At 33.7% G+C, this 14,779-nt stretch overlaps 1 protein-coding gene across 1 annotated transcript in view; it reads right to left on the reverse strand.

Annotated features, from left to right (window-relative positions):
* The window catches only part of LOC136836666 (muscle M-line assembly protein unc-89-like), a 651,149-nt gene that overhangs the window by 422,271 nt on the left and 214,099 nt on the right, over positions 1-14,779 (reverse strand). Inside the window, 1 exon segment of the mRNA XM_067101137.1 lies at positions 9,297-9,429. Within this exon segment, the coding sequence (XP_066957238.1) occupies positions 9,297-9,429 (133 nt within the window).

The following is a 14,779-nucleotide window of genomic DNA, read 5'->3' on the forward strand; positions in this document are numbered from 1 at the left end:
TTAGGCGTAACTCCAAGCAACTGAGTGCTTAGACTCCTTTTAGGCTTACCTCCAAGCAACTAATTGTTTAGGCTTATTTTAGGCTTACCTTAAAGCAACTGAGCCTTTAGACTCATTTTAGGCGTACCTCCAAGCAACTGAGTTTTAGACTCATTTTAGACGTACCTCCAAGCAACTGAGTGTTTTGACTCATTTTAGGCATACCTACAAGAGTGTTTAAACTCATTTTAGGCGTACCGCCAAGCAAATGAGCGTTTAGATTAATTCTAGGCGTACCTCCAAGCAACTGAGAATTTAGAACCATTTTAGGCACACTTCCGAGCAACTGAATATTTAGATTAATTTTAGGCGATATAGAATGAAAGCAGTTGCCCAGCCGAGTGATATGGGGGACACTGGTTTACATGGGAAGGAAGAAACAACACTACCGAAGAATAAAATGGAGGTATGTTGGGCAAGTCCACTTATTATCTTTGTCTCCATAGAAGGCCCCTGGCATCACTCAGTATTTACGCATGTGCCACAGCTCTTTTTCCAAGAACAGAACAATACTTGGCTTATTTTCTTAGAATTATTCTTGGAACTGCTGCTGCTTCTCTGTTTATTTTCTTCTCCCTTGACATTTGCTTTAGTGTGGAGCATAAAGATGATTGCCAATAACTTCACGAGACAAGTAAGACTAGATAACTTCATAAAGAAAATTATATCTCTGAAGCTGCCTTGAATTACAATGGTCGAGCAGCAATAGATAAAAAATTTATAGCTAATAAAATTTTTATGCTATGGCATTCATCTTCCAAGTACCTCTTTGTTCTAGATTATTATGTCTCGTAAAAATCAGGAGTTATGATAGATGGAATCAAATTTGTAGTTAAAAACATTGCTCTCCAGATCTGGCCTTGTGCACGAACTGGGCTAAATATCAATTTCATATTACGAAATTACTTTATACCTTTATTTTCTCATATGGTCTAACAGCAGAGAGTAAGCTCAGATTGCATAAAACTTCTCTATATTTTTTTTTATTCCTGTAACATTTCAGTATTTTTATTTTCAAATGTTCTTTAAAGGAAAAAATGTTAATTTTCCAGGTAATTACCTGAAGTCATTTCTTTTAATAAATAATTCTACGGCTTTGTTTTCACATACGCCCTTGGATACGAAGAGCATGATTCGGAACAGTTCACATAGTAAAGAAAGAAAATCAAGCACACGAACCGTTTGTACCCTTTACAACCAAACAACCAAAGCGAAAGACCTTGAACTAAACTACTCGGAGCGTAGCATGAGAACGGAATGGGATTTCATGACAGGCGAGAAACCGTGGCAGTGTTCATCAACACAAGAGCTCTTTAAGACAACGGTTCTCCCTGGGTACGACCGTACTCTGCTCCGCACATTCCAAGATGATGTGCACATGCGCAGTTTTCTGTTGCAGTGTAATCTGTTACTTGAATGCAAAATGAAAGATGGTTTTCTTCCTACGCAAAATGTCAAATGCTCTCTTAGCGCTATGTAGCCTGAATGATGGTGTGGTATCTTTTACGTGCATCGTATTACCTTCACAGAAATTTGTACATTGCTTATTTTTCTGTTTTACTCAGTTTCATTATATTCTATCATTTCTTGGTCTTTCAAAGCTTATCAGTAAAAAAAAAAAAAAAACTATCCAGATGATACCAGGACCAGATTATTGTATTTATGCTTGGCAACAAATCACTTAAGACTTCTATCTTGTAACAATCATATGTCAGGATAGAAATTAAATACGCCTGTTGATACCAACGCAAACTAACGAAGTGGAGTGTGAGAATACGACTGCATATACTACATTATATATTTTATATATAACCTGGCTTCTCAGCAGCCCTTTACTTATGTGTACGATTTTAAAGATATTTCATTGCCGTTCCGCTATATTGTCTTCTTATTATACAGTGCATATATATATATATATATATATATATATATATATATATATATATATATATATATATATATATATATGAGAGAGAGATTCAGTTCACAGCAACTGTCAATATATATATATATATATATATATATATATATATATATATATATATATATATATATATATATATTCATATGTATATATATATATATATATATATATATATATATATATATATTTATGTATATATATATTTATATATATATCCACACTGTATATATATATATATATATATATATATATATATATATATATATATATATATATATATATATATATATATATATATATATAGAGAGAGAGAGAGAGAGAGAGAGAGAGAGAGAGAGAGAGAGAGAGAGAGAGATATCACACCAGTTGTCAGCATAATACAAAACCAATGTCCAACATTTATAGCTCTCACGAAGACACCTAATCAACTACATATGAATATAAGGGCCAGGTCCTCCCCTTAAAACAAACCCGGTTCCTTCCCCGCCCAAACCCAACGGGTCTTCCCTCCTCAAAGACGACTCCAAAAACACAGCCTCCTTGAGGAGTCACTTGGGAAAGACCGAGAAGAAGAGATGCCACCCATGGAGATCTTTATGGCCTTTTAATGTTCCCCTACGGAACACATACCTCCCTTACATGACCATGGACATTAGGGCCATTAGGCGGATGGGCGTGGAAGTCGTGGCTTTGACGCCCATCTACATGGGTTTACTCTTTTTTTTTTTTTTTGGCGAAAGCTTTGCTTTTTTTTTTTTTGTCTCGTGTAATTGTTATGACGTGCAACGCTAATTACAGGGACGGTATAGAGTACATCGCCACGCGTTAGGTGACAGGGATTAGTTACTTTAAAGGTGTGTTTGTTTACACGCAAATCTACATAGGGGTATACTCATGTCCAACTTGTATGCGCAGTCACACATGGAAATTTAACTACCAAAATAATGCCCCCAGTGTTCATAACTGTATGTACATGGCATCATATTATACAGTATAATACATACACAGACATACATATATATAAATATAAATATATATATATATATATATATATATATATATATATATATATATATATATATATATATATATACATATATATAAATGTAAATATATATATATATATATATATATATATATATATATATATATATATATATATATATATATATATATATATATATATATATATATATTTATATACAATATATATATATATATATATATTATATATATATATATATATATATATATATATATATATTATATATATATATATATATATATATATATATATATATATATATATATATATATATATATATATATATATATATATATATATATATATATATTTTGTGTGTGTGGGGGTGTGTGAGCGTGAATCTGTAGAATGAATACAGAATAGTTCCCCTTCTACAGTTATGAGCTTACCTCGTCGAGGCCATTCTTGTAGAATGAACATATTTCTAACATTAATATTTTGAAGCGGCGTTTAAGATTTTATTGCCGTACCTTGGAGAAATTTTTTTAACGCTTTTACTCTAAAGTACAAAGAGAGAGAGAGAGAGAGAGAGAGAGAGAGAGAGAGAGAGAGAGAGAGAGAGAGAGTAGCATGACCTGACGATAAATTGAAAATAACGTGAGTGTACAAGTTAACTATTATATGAATAATAATGACAGATGGATGAGAATTCCAGTAATCATAAGTCCAGGAAGGAGCTTCACTGGAACCCTCCACCCAATAACTTGATAAATCCAGACGATATTCAACGAAGAACAACTTAAGAAATACCAGTCTTTACTAAGCTAAAGAAAAAAAATGTATGCCAGCTGATCATTTCAATTTAAAGCAACAGTCGGTACAGTCTGATTTTATATTAGTAATAAAGGCATCAAAAGGTTTGCCAGTCTCTCTCTCTCTCTCTCTCTCTCTCTCTGTCTCTCTCTCTCTCTCTCTTTGTACTTAGAGTGAAAGCGTTAAAAAAAAAATTTCTCCATGGCACAGCAATAAAATCCTAAACGCTGCTTTAAAATAATGTTAGAAAAATGTTCATCGATAAGCACTGAATATTATATTCAGTGCTTATTCCCACAAAGACATGAATTTGAAAACCGTTCAAGAAAGAATTCACCAGGTAATAAAAAGTTAAAGAAACAGAGACACTAACCTTGAAAAACCATTTAGCAAAGGAATTAAAAACATAAATCATTATAAATATATTCAAAATAAACAATTAACAAATTTAAAAAAACAAATACGAATAAATATAGGCGAATAAATATAAGAGACAAACAAACTAATAAATAAAAAACAAATACATAAACATACGAGGGCACAGAACTCCTTGGCGTTGACGCCAGGTTGACGGACTGTTTACTTAATGGTTTCGCCTTTGTTGCTCGTTATGCCCCACCGGCCTTCTATAATCAACGTTCCTTTCTCTGCTTCTGTTTTTTCTTTCCTTTATGGTCATGCTTCTACTCCATTTACTCCACATGGGCTTATATGCAATTAGGGTTAGCTGCAGAAACCTACCATCAGCTCCAATTTCTCTACGGTGTTTATTATATATAATGTATATATATAATACAAATTAAATTAACGTATACAACCTATAAGTATACTTGCGCGTAAGCGTACTTTTCGAAACTTACTCTTTGAACACGCAAACTTTCTTGGTATTTAGGTATATAACAAATAAAGTACTCTTAAAATCATGCTACTCAAAATGCCTTTTTTCATCAGAATATTGCTCATACTGCTCCCTGTCTTTCTCTTTTCATTTCTTAATAGGCTATTCTGTTAAAAGTCCATCTCAAATACTGATATCTATTATTTTATGCCTATTATTATTACGGAATAATAATAATAATAATAATAATAATAATAATAATAATAATAATAATAATAATATTAATAATAATAATAATAATAATAATAATATTAATAATAATAACACCCTAAAACATCTCAACAGAGACACGAACATAAACCTAATACTGCAAGTGCATTTAGGATATAATAACGACGAACTGGTAGATAAAAATATCAGAGACACAACCATCTAAAAATAAATATCCAAACGAACAAATAGCAAGGTTATGAAATCATAGCAGATCTATAGCTTCCAGCATCTAGAATCCTTCAGCCGCGAACGACCACCATTCCCCATCGCTGGAGATCGAATTACGTCTTCACGGAGCACGCTAAGTTGGTTGACACCTTGCCATTGCTCCGATGTGCGTTGCTCTTTTGATCAACATTTTTGTTTCTCACGCACGTATGTTTTGTCATTTCCACCGTGGAAAAATTGAGCTTCTATTATTATTAATTTTTTAATGATAAGATGGAGGCACACGAGCTTCTTAAAGCTTGGAAATAAAGAATCTCCTCTGTCGAACCTTCCGTACCACTGAGGTCTTCTGTGAAAATTATTATTGCATGTAGCGAAAGAAAACACCACTGACTCGATAAGAAAGAAAATGTAAGAATCAAATTATATTAACATGAAAATAAGCAAATAAACTTGAAGGTAATAATACGAAGTGGCCTTCACATGAGAGGAAGGGTTTCTATTTATTACAGAGAATTTATTTGAACTTGTAGCACCAGAGAAATGCTAGGCACTGCTGTAATCACAATTTAAATAATCTGGTAACGAAAAATTTTTTCCCAAACTAGCGAGCAGGAGGCAATTATATATATATATATATATATATATATATATATATATATATATATATATATATATATATATATATATAATATATAGATGTATATATATGTATATATAAATAATGTATAGATGTGTATATATATATACACATATGTATAAACACACATACACACATAAATATATATATATATATATATATATATATATATATATATATATATATATATATATATATATATATATATATATATCTGTGTGTGTATGCACGTTTTTACTTTTACGCATTTTCAATGCTGTTTCCCAACATATCAATGAAACTGAGATTAGAATAAACAAACGCAGTCAAGAACAAAAAGCAAAATTCCTTGCATAACTACGAAAAACGACAGAAAATTAATAAATAAAAGTGAACCAACAAACAGACAGCTATAGCAAATGATAAAATAATAAACCCGGTCTGACCTCTACGACCCGGTGCCGTCCCTGTCCCTATCTCTCTCGGACGTCCAGTTCTATAGCTGGTGACGTCAACACGCCACATATCGCTTTTCCTGCGAGGTTATTAGGTTACGCGAATACCTATTTATATAGGAATTCGATTAATTCTCTTTACTTTTGCCTAGTCAGGAGAATATAGACTTCTGCAGATAAAGTTGTATGTGTAATTATAGATCATTGCATAATTATTATTATACTGTATTCTTGCGCTGGCCTTACGTAAGCCAAAACACACAAAAATCTACATTCTTCTTTCTTTGCCCCTAAAATACAAAATTCAATAGTCTGGGGCATACGATATAATAAATCTATGATAACTGACTGCCTTCTGTTTGGGAAGAATTATTTTTAATATTAACGATTTCGGAATCCAGTAACGTACCTCACCACTTCTTTACTCTTGAGATTCTCCCTGGCTTCCCGTGAGAGACTCCAGGCTCGCCTGGGAAGAACGAAGAGGGAATGCCTCTGATAATGGTTTTTTTGTACAATATTGAAAAAAGACATACGATTTGGGTCCTAATTCTTGACACTCCTTAAAGGCACTAGATCTCCCCCAACCCCCCATACCCACAAGTCTTTGTGCCACCTCCTAGACACTCAGGCTGAAACTGCAACAAACTCTAACCCGGAGCCAAAGATATCCAAAAGGGCTTCAGGATGAATTATTAAATAGATCCAGTACCTTTAAGGAATAGCAGAATTTAGAAAACTGGTAGTGCGTTGGTTGTCAATGTGAGTAAATGAAATTCATTACCAGAGGAAATCTTCCGGGGGTTCCGGGTGAAGATTTGGGTCTACTATACAACCTGGTAGTGGGGCCTACCTAGTCCTTCGCATGGATCCCTAGAGGCCACTGACTAGCAATCGCAATGTTTGTGTTCAATCCTAACCTAATGCTACCCGTCTTCATAGCTGTGACTGGATCAAAAAATATTTGAAACATAAAAGATACAAAATTTCATATTTAAATCTTTTATGTTTCATGAATTTAATGTGCAGTTTGAGGTAAAGCTTGAAGTAATACATAAAGTCACAGATGAATTCAGCATTTGGCCATAACTTTTGAACTATGTGAAAAACAGATTTGATATTTGGCATGTATAGTACATTATTGATGACGTTATGCAGAGTGAGGTCAGGGTCAAGGTGAATGCTATATTTATTATATGTCATGATCTAATATTAATTTAACCATAACCATAAGGTTGGAGCAACATAAGACTGAGATTTCATATGCTGCATACATAATCCACTAATGATACCATCAGTTAAGGTCAGTTTCTTATTTTGAGGTCAAAGGTCAAATAGGTATTTAACTTTATGAAGTCTGGACTCCTCACCACTTGCTGAGGTCAGCAGTCTCCAAACGACCCTGTTGTTTATTATGACGGCATGTATGTATGTATGTATATGTATATATAATATATATAAAATATATATATATATATATATATATATATATATATAATACACAATATATATATATATATATATATAATATTTTTATATATATATATATATATATATATATATATATATATATATATATATATATATATATATATATATATATATATATCTGTGTGTATGTGTGTACGAAGTATTGTAATTCTCATTTACGCACTTGATATACAATCCTGAACGCAAGAGTATAGTACAGGTAGAGAAAACGACGATAAACATTGCGCTACCAAAAGCCAATATGGAGAAAACAAAACAAACGCGACCTCGCCCGATAATTAGGAACCGATCAATTATACCTTGCTGAATGCAGTGCCATACATCTAAGATGAAACCATCTTCAAATACGAAACTCCATTCCTAAATGGAATCTTTTGTTAGAAGTATTGGTTTTTCCTTATACGAAAACGAATTAAATAGATCACTAAGCAATTTGCATTTGTCTTGTTAACCGTAACAACGTCGAGGAAAAAAGCAATGGAAAGAATATTTAAGTAGCATACAAACTCAACAACGCACAGTAACCTCAGAAAGTACGAGAGAGAGAGAGAGAGAGAGAGAGAGAGAGAGAGAGAGAGAGAGAGAGAGAGAATGGTTTAAAGCTTAAAAGCCGCAAGACCGACCAAGTCCTTTGGAACACAACATGCTCTTTTAATTAATCAATAAGACAACACCTTACTTAGATTTCTCCTCGGTTGACTTTATCAGGTTCTTAATAGCAAGCTACCTCATGGGAAGAATTGTAGTTATTATTATTATAAAGGCAGTTTATATGATTTATCCTGTCACTCGAACAGGCAGTTAATTTCACTCGAACTTGATGACTAAGAACATTTTTAAAAATCAAATTTCTCCTCTGTTATCATTTTCTAGGAATTTAAATAAATTTCTGACTTGGACTGTGTATGCGAAAACATTCATTTAAAGTTCAAAGTGGTTATTTTATCCTTCTTTCTCATTTCAGCTGAAAGTATCCGTATTAACTGAGTGTGAAAAGAACACATTCGCAAGCAGGCAAGCACGCGCGCGCGCACACACACACACACATACACACACAGATATTTCAAGTTATGTCTTTGTGCTCGCCGGCGCCTAATTATGAAAAATATTTATACAGAAGGAGAAATCGGCATATATTACAGTCAAAATATAAGAAGGCTTTCAAGCTATTCGAGATGTTTCTCATACAAAATCAACGCAATAAGATGATTTTAGCCTAAGGAAGCTTTATCCAAACCTGTTAAAAATAGCTCATCACATTTTTCAAATGAAAAATACCCTAATTATTTTCTTGATAAAATCAAATTCCATCACGATATCTTTCTCCTTAACCAAAGTTTCCTACGAAGATAGCATTTGAGGATACAAAATAACAAGAAATGATAAATGAAAGAATTTGACGCAAGCGTTACGGGACAAGAAACAAGGAGTGTCACTTACCTGTAATCCAAATCGGATCTTCACACAAGATGGAATACCGACAGGAAAAACTTCTAACCGCATAAATCTCAGATTCAGATATTAATAATAATAATTTCTTGAGAGAGAGAGAGAGAGAGAGAGAGAGAGAGAGAATAAATAATTCCAAAAAACTTCAAAAAAGATGAAGACCAAAAAGACATGAGAGAGAGAGAGAGAGAGAGAGAGAGAGAGAGAGAGAGAGAGAGAGAGAGAGAGAGAGAGAGACTTACCTCAAGCCAGTCGCGAAGCCAGCTCACTGTGGGTTTAGGCTCTCCCATCACCTCACATTCGATGATCACCAGGTCACCCTCTTCGGCGTCGATGGCCCTTGGCTTCCGGACAAAAATAGGCTCGTTGCTATACCTGTTAAAAGGTTAAGGTGTTCTTTTAGAGCTATGCTCCTTAATACACTGAATTTCTCATTTATTATTTTATATTTTTCATTTATTTTGGTCTTTTATTACTTGGTAGCCACCAAGTGTTTTTTTTTCATCTGATCCGCGAGTGAGAATATTATAGAATATTTAATAAAAATATCATGCATAGTTTCATTTTCGTTTTTCTCTATTTTTTTTACATGTGTAACGCCTAAGGTGAAGCAAAAAGGAGAGAATTTCGAAAGCCCTTCTGAATTTATATATTTGCGAGAATTCATGGTAACATAAAACGGGAAATGACCAGTAATGCTTATTAAGTGGCACAACACTCTAACTTTTAAGTTTATTATTGGAAGATCTGTCTTCGATCATTAAGCTAATCACGCGGATCAACTTCCTCGTCTTTCAAGTACATCTATAACTTTTAGGAAACTCGCTCTGCAGTGTCAGTTTTCTTTTCTAAATACATCTTTCGTCTCTCCTCGAGTACGTCAAAGTTCCCGCGATCGTTCCGGGTCTGGAAGTTCGTCTAATCGTCCTCTCAACATATTGCTAGCATTTACTTCTCAATAAACGTATATTCAACTAAGTTCATATGAGCAATTACGCTTAATTTTGTGTATAATTCAATAATGTCTCTTAAAAATCTTTTTACGGCAGCTGAAAAATATGGCGTATTAAATCTACGAATTACATCAACTCACATGACTAGTTGCCCATATAATACAATGCCTATGGCAAAATGAAAACTTGTGTTTACAGTCAAATAAATAAAAACTATAATATATAAGATCTAGTAATTATACAGGCAAATATATTTCTCAAACATAATATGCAAATCTAAGAGGTGTAGTTTTTAAATTCATGGCATTTATTACTTTCTGTAGACTATTTCTACAGAATTATGAGTTAATATAGATATATATTTTTGGTCTTAAAACAGTAAAGAGATTTTTTATGAGAAAATTTGTTCATGATTCAACTTATTTTATCATCTCATCGCAATAGCCACTTGAGTAATAAGACCTCAACTTTCCTCTATGATTTCAAGCCTCTTTAATTTGTCCAGCAATTAGAAAAAAAATAAAAAGAAACACTACTAACATAACCTATTCGCATCATCATGGCACCCCGAACAAGGAAAACAGACGGGCTACAACAGTTACACGATACCCATTGCGTCACAGGTGGTCCATATGAATCAACCTCTCTCTCTTCTGTAAACAGAGCAATAATACTCGAACGATAAACGCCATAATCCGATGCTGGCAAAATAAACAGCGCCTCGGAACGCACACAAATAGAGGCCGCCGCGAACCAATAGCCCAGGCAGTTTCGACCTCCTTTTGAAGGGTTGCGTGACGTCATCAAGGGTTTGCTGACATCACCACGCGCCGAGGAGCGGATGAAGACCGTCATTTCAGCATCTCTCCGAATGCCGAACTTTAACATGATATGTTATCACTATCGTCTCTCCTCTGTTCTACTCACGGGTAAATTTAAATTCGCTTAGCATGTTTCGTTTTCTGTCTAATCTCGAATTTCTGTAATTCCTATATAAACAATATTTAGGTGTAGTGCCAACACATTCTCAATGTACTTGTTTTGTACCCAAGAACATATGATTCTATTCGTTTGGTGAGTTTACTAAATACCGTTGACTTGTTGCAAAAATACATTAAAAACTGAGGCATTACGAATAATGTAGAAATAAGACAGCCATACTGAACAGTGAATATTTTCTAAATACAAAAATTTCATTTACTGAATAAAGGACGGAAACTGATAGCAACGTGCACTGAATACTGTAGATATATTATAACATACAAATGTTTACGTTTCCTCTCTCTCCGTCTAACACGCACACACACATGCACGCGCGAACGCGCACACTAATATTAAGTTCATTCCTAAAAAATCAGGAATGAAACAAATATGTTTTGGCCTCATTTATAGGAAGTATCACATACGAATAAAAGAACGAGTATTTCTTTTAATAAATAAAACGCACACTAACAAAACGCCTACCCTAGATCCTTAACAACTAGACGACAGAAAGGCAGGATTTGTTTCAGGTTTAAAATCGTTTTTTTTTATATTCTGACGCGTCCTGCATCATAATATATATAGAGAATTATTTTTTTCATTCTGGAGATCTCAAGTTACAGTACAAAAAATTCGTTAAAGCACTTCAAAATAACAGTACTTCAGACAACCGTATTTACATAAACGCTGTCAGTTCGTCACTGCAAAAAGTCATTGTCACTACAAGCACAAAACACCAAAACGCATTTGATAAAAAAATTAACAAAAACAATTAACTCATTTCATAACAGCAACGACGGCAAGTTAAACCCTCCAAAGCAAATCCGGTATGGAGATGGCAAGCAAACCCTTCCCTTATGATAAGACGATCTTGATGCGAGGATCCCTCGCAGCGCTTCATGTTTCAAGATCTCAAGGGGGCCCTACTGATTGGTGTTGTGATAAGGGGCTGATTGCTGATTGGTTTACAGATTAGCCAATAATGACTCGGGGGATTGAGTTTCCTGATGGGTCGGGTTATTCAATCACCGAGTCTTATGTCTGCCCTTTATATTCTTTCCAAGGAGGGTATTGGGTGTTGGTGCCCATTCAAGAGCAAGGTTAGCTATCTGTGGTTCGTGACGTTTCATCAGTCAAAAAAATTATTTATATAATCAGCTGCGTTACTTAAATGGGAAATCTACAACTCCAGTAATTTCAGTGACAGAAATGAGTGTCAAAATACTGAACAACGGAATTTAGTAAAATATACCGAGGAATTATGGGTTTTCATATTTTCATGAAGCTTTCAACGATAAATATACTACACATCGAATATAACACTCATTATCATATACCAGCTCTATTACGAAGTTACTGAACGCAATGAAAATTCAGTACATCAAACATTACGCTAGTAAATTTTTTATTTCAAATTATTAAAGGAAAACTGTACTAACGCACATAATTAGCAAACATCATCAACACATGCGTTACGATTTGTGTATTTTCCTTCCCTTTAGGAATGTATGAATATAATTCTAATAAAAATCTGCGAATTTCCTCAGGTTTCAGTTATTACTGCCGTACACCCCCACCCCCCAAAAAAAAAAAAAAAACCCGACTAGGCCCTTTCTTGCCTCTGTGATGAGTGCAAAGGTTAACTAAGAGTGAATAAAACAAGGTTTACCGAATATTGCGAAACACGAACGAACGATGACTTTGGCCGACGAAAATCAATATATGCCCTTAAACGGCCGTCAAATTTTCAGTCACCGATGAAAAGTTTGCTCGATGAAGCAAATTCTAATATGAAATTAATGATTGCGTGAATCTCCAATAACGCTCTCACAGGGTAAGCTCTGCAATGAAGTAACTTTCATTTCTCTTTTGTGTCGATTAAACGACGACCAACTAAATTCCTTTAATTCAAAATACATTCCACAAAGTAAAAATAAACATTAATCTGAGGATCCATATTTATGATGTCAATTTGATGTCTGCAATGGAAGCACACATAAGACGCTCGCGATTGCATTTCTGGTGAAAGCTTAAAGCCAAGGATGTTCTTTAGAACAAGTAACAAAATTCATATAATTACGATGATTAGCTACGGCTCAGGATTGTAGGTATAATTACGAAAATTTAGTAAATCTCAAGATTGCCGATTTTTTAATGAGATTAACACACTGGGCGCATTACGTCAAACTAGCTGTAACGTTTTCAGATTTATTTTAGGATTTTTTCCAGGAAATGCAGCAAAATATATCTATAATAAAGAAGGAAAAATACGAGTACATAGATTGCTTAATAGCCTGTTCCGTGTTTGTAATTGCTCTTATCTTATCTATAACGAGTCGGAAAATATAAGCATTAAATTTTTCTTCACATATAAGTCCTTCAGCATTCCCAACTTTAAGGGTTTCGTTCAGATGAAGGGGATAAAAGAATTTACAGTTCGTTAACCTCTGTCAGTCCTGTTCTATAAATAGTCTCTCTCTCGGGGTACTGTGAGAAATGTGTACTACGTTCTTGTTGGCTATATCATCTTCCAGCACGTGAAAAAAAAAAAATGTACAACTTTAAGTTATCATGACGGGCTTCGTTCACTCAAATACAATCTGGTGGCCATTTCTTGAGTATTTGCTGTTTAATTAATAAGAAAAATATCTGATAACTTAGTTGTCCAGTGGACAATATCACCTTTAAACTCATACCAGCTTACCAACAATGACAGGAAATCGATGAAAGTGAAAAAAAAATCAATTTGTAAAAGAACAACAAGGGCGAGCATCACTTCAAAAAGATCATTTACCAACAACATTAAAATCATATTCAGGAATTAAAACAAGTTAAAAAAATCCATAACGCGCTTCAACAATCAGGGAATATTCAATAAAATAAAAGATTGAGGCATGGCTACGAAAAAGCAGAGAGCAGCTTGCCTTTGCTTTACAAAAAGCAAGAATATGAAGAATGGGAAGAGGAATACATGTTAAGAACTAAAAACAGAAATGGAGATAAAGGAGTTGCATAATGCAAAGAACAGGATGACAAATAAAAAAGAACCACGAAAATGGAAAAACAACATATAAGCAAAAATAAGCACAACTACACTGACTCCTTTAATATTATGTTGCATCAACCCTGGAGGTAAAGTACATACCACAAAAGCAAAGGGAATGCACAAATATGGATTAAAAAAAAATAATAAAACTTAAAAGATAACATTAACAAGCACCAAGTTTACCTACCATATTCTGAAAAGAAACAAAACGAAACAGCATAAGTCACACAAGTCACTTAACGCTTTTGTCTCGAGGAAAAGTGATAATCAGTTACTAATATCATGCAAAATCTCAAAGAAATGATCACAACTGGCATTAGTAATGCACATCTATACAAAATATTACTGTGTCGCAATCGTCACTTGTTCCTTAACAAACTAATCTCAGTATAATAACATCCCAAACTCGAGGATTCTAGTATAATTTGCAGTTTCGAGATATCTAAGACCCCTTTTCATTGTGGATAGTGCTGAACAGAAGAACGAATGAGATGCCTCGAGACTGAGTGTGAATTATCATGAAATCCTCGAACTTACATTTTAAAAATTATCTGTAATTCAAATATAAGCTTTTTGACATCAAACCATTTTCTCATTATGTCTAGTCGCATGAGATTTAGTGTCTTCTAGTTCTACAGTCACGAAGATTTCAAAATACTAAAAAATAAAAAAACATATAATGGACACCTTTAACAAGATATTATCGAACAAGTGTATGTACTTTGCTATTAAAATCCTCCACATA

The sequence above is a fragment of the Macrobrachium rosenbergii genome, chromosome 56, assembly GCF_040412425.1.
Source record: "Macrobrachium rosenbergii isolate ZJJX-2024 chromosome 56, ASM4041242v1, whole genome shotgun sequence".
In the NCBI taxonomy this organism is placed as follows: Eukaryota; Metazoa; Arthropoda; class Malacostraca; order Decapoda; family Palaemonidae; genus Macrobrachium; species Macrobrachium rosenbergii.